Source organism: Belonocnema kinseyi, chromosome 8 (genome assembly GCF_010883055.1).
Source record: "Belonocnema kinseyi isolate 2016_QV_RU_SX_M_011 chromosome 8, B_treatae_v1, whole genome shotgun sequence".
NCBI lineage: Eukaryota > Metazoa > Arthropoda > Insecta > Hymenoptera > Cynipidae > Belonocnema > Belonocnema kinseyi.
The window spans coordinates 70,037,648-70,046,176 of NC_046664.1; the positions used below are offsets into that span (position 1 = coordinate 70,037,648).

Below are 8,529 nucleotides of genomic sequence, written 5' to 3' on the forward strand. Positions count from 1 at the left end.
CCCCCGAAAAAATCCTGGCCACGCCGCTGTAAAAAATATAAAATCATAATAAAAATTTCAAAACATTATTTTTCACACACAACCATCTGTGGAAATTGATCCTGGCATCGTAAAATGACCGGTGCCATGTTTTAAAAAGCTTTTTATCTCAATATTCGTAAAACAATAAATAAAGGTAGCAAAATGTGCTAAATTAAAAGGGATTAGAATTGTTATATTTATTGGTTGCTTTGTGGTATCCAAAAGTATTAGGCAAAATATTGCCTCTACGGGGTACAGAAAGGGATTCAATTTAAGAGATAACTTTTACTACTGTCCCGGTAATAGAAGAAGAACAGAGAAAAATTAATATTTTCAGATTTGAACGAAATAGTGAGCATTTTTTTTTAATGTGCTAATTTTCCATCGGGAGAAGTGCCCAACGAAAGAATAGGTTTATCTCTGAAGCCAATTCTTTTTTATCTCCTTAAGGACATGTGATACTTACAGTTTCCCCGGCTTTTTTCCACAAAAATGAAAATTTTTAAAAACTGAATTCGGAGATGCTATAAAATATCATAACGGACGTCCCCGGACTCTTTTTTGAGGGATAATAACAAAAAAAATTTATTGTGCTAAATAAAAATTTTATGCATATGTATTATTTTGAGGTTACGTCGTTCTTTATCTCTGCCTTTCCGATAATCTGGAAATTATTTATAAAATAAACTTTTTTGATTGCCTACAAAAAGGGTTAGTTCTGGGAGATTAGTTACTATGTTTATTTGCAAGTCCAAAGTTTTCGGCCAAAAATATTGTGTAGTTTGGAAGTAATGCACAGGACAATTGTAACATACATAACCTCTAAATGTACACACGTTGTTAGCAATATCAAAAAAATTTTTGAAAAAAAAACACAAATAAAGTGTGCGGAGACGTCCGTTAGCATGTTCGCTATCATTTCCCAAATTTTCAAGACAAAATATTGATTATTCTAGAAAAAAAGCCGTCGGAACGTAAAACTGGTAAAATCGATACTAATTCCTAAGCGCTATGCAAATTAATCAGATTTTGCTAAATTAAAGCTTTTTTTAATTAAACCAAAAAAAGTGTGTGGGAACGTCCGTTAGCATGGTCTCTATCATGTCCCAAATTTTTAAGACAAAATATTGATTATTAAAGAAAAAAAGCCGTCGGAACCTAAAAAAACTGGTAAAGTCGACAATTTTCTAAGTATCACATGCCCTTAACGATTAACACTTGTGTTGTATTCCATGCAGGCGAATATATTTTCCACTTTTTGCATTCCTCTTAATCCGATCTGTAGACAAGACACACCTCTTATGGTTATTTTTCATTCCATACTAACATGCTTTATTTTCTGTTATTTAATTCCTTCTAATCTGTCCACAAAATGAGTGCACATGCATAGTTTCTATTCGTTTTTGTGCAATATAAGTTTAGAAATTCAATTTTTTGCCTGTCATAACGGTGGAGTAATTTTAATTACAATATTTTATATTGCTTAAACAAATTATAGATTTAATAATATAATTAATAATAAATTCATTTAATAATCTGATATTAGGTAAACAAAATTAATTTGTTTTTAAACAGAATTATACAAATATTATTTTACAATACTACAAATTATTTTTATTAACATAATTATTTCATAATTATAACTGATCGATTAAAAAGACTAGGTTTTTCGCCTGCAAATTGGCATTATTTTCTGTCTTTCTATTCTTTCTTTTGCTTTTCTTCATTTTTTAATTCCTCTCAATACGCTTCTATTAAATTTTTCTATGTCGATTAAAAAGAATAGATTTTGCTTTGTTTTCTACTCCTTGGTGGAACTCTTGATGGAGGAAAATTCGCGTATTAATGGGAATTCAGATTCTGAATTTTTCTGAATTCTTCTCTCCTTATTTCAAACCCCGAGGACAAAAAGGGGATCCAGATATACCCGATAATAAGCGTTGAATTCGGAAGAATTAATAATTTATACTCCTATGAATACGCGATTTTTCCTCTGTCTAAAAATCCGACTTATCTTAAATTAAACTTAAATCGACTTATTAAAATTTAACGGAAGCATTTATGTAACCCATTGTTTAATTATTAAATCGTTTTATAACTTATAGATTCGAAAAATATTTAAATTTATATTTATTTGCATTTTAATAATTGAGCCTCCCGCGATCAAAATGTCGACTTAAATGACGGTTTACGATTATACCATATTTCTCGAACATTTCTTCTTATTTTTTATCCATGACTCTTCACTTTTCTTTTTCTTGTAGCACTCATGGTAAGATTTTTTCTCTTCACTATGTTAAAAAGTTTGTACTAAAGCAATGAAGAGTTTTGAGAAAGAAAAGAAAATTAATAAAGTACTTTGTGCGCTCTTAGAGTCTCGATTTTCACATTTACGAATATAATATAAATTTGACAAGAAATTAGAAATATAGAAAATGGAAGAGAGGATATTCTCAACATTCTTTGTGCTCCTGTATTCTATTTTCCATATAAGATAAATGGCAATAAATCAGGCAAGATCTTCGCCTCCGCTAGACACATCCTTAAAACAAGCTCGCACGTGTATCGGTCGAGCGTCAGGTCTTTATTAAATTGTTATTGGTAAACCACAAGTCAAAATTACTTTCCGTTTTCCAAAAAACTTTCTTGAACCCTCCTCGAATTTTTGGTAACAATAAGTTTTAGGTTTTTCGAAATTCGTCAGCGAAACGAAGCGTTTGAAAGTCTCAATGCGTAATTTACGACTTGAGTCGGCCATAACTTAATAAAAACTTTCGGAACAGTTATATGCATGTTTCCTAAAAATTTCATCTCGATAGTCCTATTATTGAAGGAGTCAGAGCGAGCGGAACGCAAAAATATGATTTTCAATTTTGTCAAAAAGTAACAATTTCGCGATTATCTCGAAAACTAAAAAAGTTAGAAACTTTTATCAAGGAACAAAAATATGTAAAATGCAATTTTCTATTAAGATATGCTTTTGAAAAATTGAAAATCGTACTTGAAAAAATCAAGAACGAGAATAACGAAGAGGCCAACTGAAACCAAGGCATTTTGAGCGTGTCCCGTTTTGATCGCGGGAGACTCAATTTATTTAAACTTGTTAAAAAATGCATTACAGAAATCTATTAAAATGTGTAAATTAAAATAATTGTAACTCTAGAGAGGCCGACTTGAATTGGTTTGAATTTAATATTTATAATCTCTTTAAAAGTGTAACAAAGTTGTCAAATTATAGTGCGATAGTAAAATGTAATCACATTTTTCTATAAGGATAAACTTTTTAAATTTACTTATCGTATTTGGTAGTTATCAGTGTGAAAAAAGTATTATACAATAATTTTTTTAAATGAAAATATCTTTAAAAATGTGTATTCATTGATGTGCAATGATGGTAATGTGAAAGGGAATAATTCTTTATGTGTATACAAATGTAATAGATGCATTTTCAAAACATTGATCAAATAAAAACAAACAAAAATTATTTAAAAAGACAAAACTCAAATAACGGGCATCTAAATCGTATCCGATTTTGATTTTTTTGTTTGTTTGAAAAATGTGTTCTAAATGTACTCATTTGACAAAAGCTCTCCTCTAACTGCTCAATCGATTTGAATCTTTGTGTTATCCTTGAAATATCTGAAATCTTTTTAAAACTTCTTAAATCTTTTAAATATTTAAAAAATATTTCAATGTATAAAAAACACATCTTTGTGACATTTTCTTAAATCTTGTTGAATAGTTGAAATTTGTTTTTAATCTTTTGAAATAATATTTAAATTAGTCACGAAATCTTTTTGGTGTCCTTCGAAACTATTTTATTTAAGATGTTTAAAATATAATGCGCACAACTATATTTAAAAGCTATATAAAAAGGAAGGGATGACCAAAATAAATCCTTCCTTCTCTTGAAGACATTACTCGCAACTATGTGAAAACTTTTACAACTTGTGGTGAAACTTTTTCAAACCTTGTAACATAGTTAAAAAAATTGTTTAATCTTTTGAAATATTTGGAATTTTCATTAAATCGTTTTGAAGTCCTTTGAAGCCATTTGAAATTTTTTAAATATTAAAAAAATTCTAATCATTAAATTTTAATTTACGGTCGATTTTCTTTTATTGACCAACTTTTTTGTACATTAAACTGCCTTGACCCGTATTTAGATGACTTCTTGGTCCTTCTTAAAATCGCAATCACATTTAATTGTATTTTTGTAGATAAAAATGGTGAAGCACTGTTCAGTAGAATCCTGTAAAAATACAGTTGCAAATAAGGATGTCAGTTTCCATAAAATACCAACAAATCCATTCTACCGTGCTGCGTGGCTCCGTGTATGCAGGAAGACCATTAAATTTGCAACACATGGTGAGTTTCGAATGTTTATAGTACCCCGTGGACTCTAAAAATATCGCATAGAAAAAAATGAAGATGGTATGCAGCTCGTGCAATACTACGAAACTCGGAAAGCTTGCGTGCCGCGCGGTGCGCACTGAATAATATCTAAAATAAATTCGGGTTATTGATAAAAAATCTTTTGCACTGAAAAAAAATGTTATTTTTATTCATTAATGTCATTAATTAATAAACTAGGCGTGGAACCCCTAGTGAACAAGTTTAGTGGGGCTGTACTATTTCTGTACTGGCCCATATGCTGCATTCAATAACAAATTAAAATAAATCTATTACATGATTTATCTTGAAATTCGATTTTCTGGCATATTATGAATATAATACAAAGGTTTATCAAGGAGCGTTGACGTAATACATAACTTTCTTTTTCCTAAAATTTTGAAATTCTTCAAAATTAAAAAAATGCTTTTAAAATCTTTGGAAATGTTTTGAAATCTTTTTTAACATTCTCTCAAAATAATTTATCAAAATGAAAAGTCATTTTAATTAATTCTAGGAACCGAAAAAATGCTTTTGATTACTGTGAAAAGGTACAAAATTCTTTTAAAATTTGTTTGAGTTTTAACTATTTTTTAATAATTTCAAAACTTCGAAATATCAGTTAAACTTAGAAGAAAAAATCCTAAGAATCAGTAACATGGCAAAATTGTAAAATTTTATTATTTGAGGCTCTTTTTCAAAATTTTAGGAAATATTACAAAATGTTTTGTAACTCCATGAATCTTCAGAACATTTTTTTTCATTTTCCCGACACCCTGCAAAATTCAGTTTACCTATAATTTTCTTGAGATCCTGAAATATTTAAAAAATTGTCTTAAACTCATCCATATTCTTTCTCCACATATTTTTAAATGTTCTAAACTTAAATTTATTATTTTGAAATAACACCTAAACCATTTAACATACTCCCACACATCTTTTTTTTTTAATCTCCGCAAATCCTTTATGATTATCGCAAACCTTTTATTTTTTTTCGAAATCTTTAAAACAAGTTTTGCCTATAATTTAATTTTTCCTATCACTTTCAAAATGTTGAAAATTTTACGAATGATTGTGTGGTAGCAAAGTGTTAAGAACACAATTATTTCCCAAAATCAAACAATTCTATCAATAATGTTTAGATTATGTAGAAATAAATTTTATGATGAAATAAAATTGTTTGCTTGGAAATTTTGATGTACAAAATTGATGGTGCAGAAAATTCATAAACCTTTATTAATACATAAAAAACTGAAAACAGGTAGTTATATTTACGCATTGTTGCAACCAATCAGTTTTCCGACAACAATGTGTACGATATTTTCGAGATATTTGGTGAAATCGCTTTTTTTAGATAGGCCTTGAATAGTTATTGCTTTTTATCTTCAAAATTAAATGCAGTGCATTCAGTTGTTATTTCAGTATTTATGTAGTTATGTCCAAACTCAGATCTGGTCAGTCTTCATACATATATTTAAATCCACAAGAAAAGACTGCCATGAAATTTTTCCACATGGGATACGCATACGATATCTTCCAAAGAACATAGTTGGCCCATCTGTCCATTTTGTTCAAAGTACCCGTTACAATTGTGCATTGCAATTTCATTTAAACTTTCATTTACTACTCCCTCAGTATTATTATTATTATTATTATTATTATTATTATTATTGTATTTTGTAATATATTCCAGCAACAATATGTTCTGATCATTTCACGCCCGAATGTTTCCAACCAAGAAGTTTAACTTGCGAATTCATGGACAAAGCATTAAATAGAACATCCCGAAAATTGAAAAAACTTTATTCGAACGCAATTCCCACCGAGAATTTAGCCCCCACGATTGAGAAATTGGTAGCGAATAAAGGTCCACTTACAGCCGATCCTGATGAAAGTACTTTGCATGCAGATGCAAATGATGTTTTGACTAATAGTAACACTGTGTCTGCACTTTCGAGTGCCCCTAATGATTCTGAAAGTGATGGCTCCTTAGAATCAAGTAGCGACATCATAAATGATATGTTTTCTTCATTGACAAACTGCAATTTTACCTCGGAAGAAGAAAAAAACTTATACTCAGAGAAGTTGTTGAAGATCAAACAAACATGGTCAGAACAAGTGCAACAGCTGCAGAAAGATGTCGAAGCAAAAAAACAGCGTGTCGAAGAAGAGAAAAGGAAAAACCTTGAAAAGGAGAAAAAACACAGTGAGAAATGTGAAGCTTTTCTTCGGATAATTCTTAAACTGAGGGATAGTGAAATTGCTTGGAAAGAAAGATGTCATGTATATAAAAAAAGAGTGGAGCATGCCGAAAACAAACTAAATCTGTTTTCTAGAGAAAAGGAGGAGATCATGCAGAAACTGCAAATAATTTTTACCCCAGGACAAGTAAAAATGTTATTGTATCCTAAAAAAAGAACAAAGTGGAACCTCGAGGATATAGAAAATGCTATTTCCTTGTATGAAAATGGCCCCAAGACGTACGAGTACTTGAGAGACGTTATGCAGTTTCCTCTACCGGGATTGACTACCTTGAGGAGATGGATGGACCCAATCGACGCAGAGCCAGGTGTGTTTGAACATATTTTAAAAATTATGAAAAAGAAAAGTTTGTTTTTCTTACAAATGTAATACATGTGATTATATTTCAAAAAATATATTGATACATATAACTTCGTTACAGATCCTGAGGACCATATTGTTGAGACCAGTATGGACACCACACAATTAGTAGAGAAGGACACAGATGAGGCACTGAATGAAGCAGAAATATCCGAATGTGATTTTTCCGACAAAGATGTCATCGAAGAGGAGTATTTGATGACAATGTCCGATGCGTCTGAAGTTCAGGATAATGAAGACGTATTAGAGAATGATGCTGATGAGCATGAAGCAGGTTAGTTATTTACAATACTATAATAACTATAACAATGTAAGAATATTGTGGAAGAAAAAGTTTCAATTTTATTTGTAAATTTAGCTGTGTAGGAACGTTTAACTCAACCTCTGTTGACTTGCGTCGTATATCTTGTAGATTAGAATAAATATTATAGATTTGAATAGTTGTGTTTCATTCAATATAATCAGTAACTAGTAAATTCAGTCCTTTAATAAATATCAAGTTCATTTATTACTCGAAAAAACATGATCCTTTGAGTCGCATGATCAACATTCCTATCAGAGCGTAGTCTCGATAAATGGAAATTCGTGAAGCATCTTTTATCTTCAGAAGGCAGTTTCCGGATTCCAGAATCGATTGTATGAACAGGTGAGCTCGTTCGAAAATATACCCATTTATTCCCTTTATTCGGGAACAATAGCAAATGAGCAAATTGTTAAACCAGATATCAATCTAAAGTTCAATCAATCTTAGTTTAATTCTTCGTTTACCAGTCGAAGAAAAGAAAAACCTCCAAAGGTTCGGCTGCACGACAACTAGCCCGTAGACAATTGATCCGCGAAATTGATCCGTGGACAATTGATCCGCGACAATTCATCCGCGATAATTCATCCACGACAATACTTGGAATCTGGAAAGGGGACGGGGAATATTTCACTTAAGTTGTATGTAATACTTCGACATTGGTAACAATGATTGTTATGAGGAAATGCTCCAAACTTTTGAATTAAAAACATGCCACAATCCTCATTAGTTCATTTAAAGAGAATCCTTTTTCATAAAATATATAAATAATAACGAGCAGATGAAACTCAGACATGTATCATCCTTAAAAAAAAAGTGCAATCAAAATACTCATTACCAGTACGTTTATCGGTTTTTATGTGAATTATTATGGAACATGATCGTTTCTTATATTCAACGCAACGCCATGTTACATTTGTGTTGTTGACACTTTTCTCTGCATAAAAATGGCCTTCGTGTAACAACATTAAACCACCCCGTTGTGATTTTATAAACTTCAGTGGCATCTTAAGAACGTTAATAACACAGCAATGGAAATAAAAACCAACAAACAATAACAATAAACCGACGTACTTCATTTAACTCAGATGTCAAGATACAGTCTGTCAAGTTAAAGCGTGGGTGGCTTTACTCGCAGTCGGTAAGGTGTATCGACATGATTTTGGTGTCAAAATATTAAGAAGAGCTCCCTC

At 30.8% G+C, this 8,529-nt stretch overlaps 1 protein-coding gene across 1 annotated transcript in view; it reads left to right on the plus strand.

The window, feature by feature from the left end:
* The window catches only part of LOC117177935, a 17,575-nt gene that overhangs the window by 863 nt on the left and 8,183 nt on the right, over nt 1–8,529 (plus strand). The window contains exons 2-4 of the mRNA XM_033369057.1: nt 4,242–4,389; nt 6,107–6,982; nt 7,097–7,309. Coding sequence (XP_033224948.1) covers nt 4,248–4,389; nt 6,107–6,982; nt 7,097–7,309 — 1,231 coding nt within the window. The 5' untranslated portion in view covers nt 4,242–4,247. The remainder of the gene's footprint in view (nt 1–4,241; nt 4,390–6,106; nt 6,983–7,096; nt 7,310–8,529) is intronic.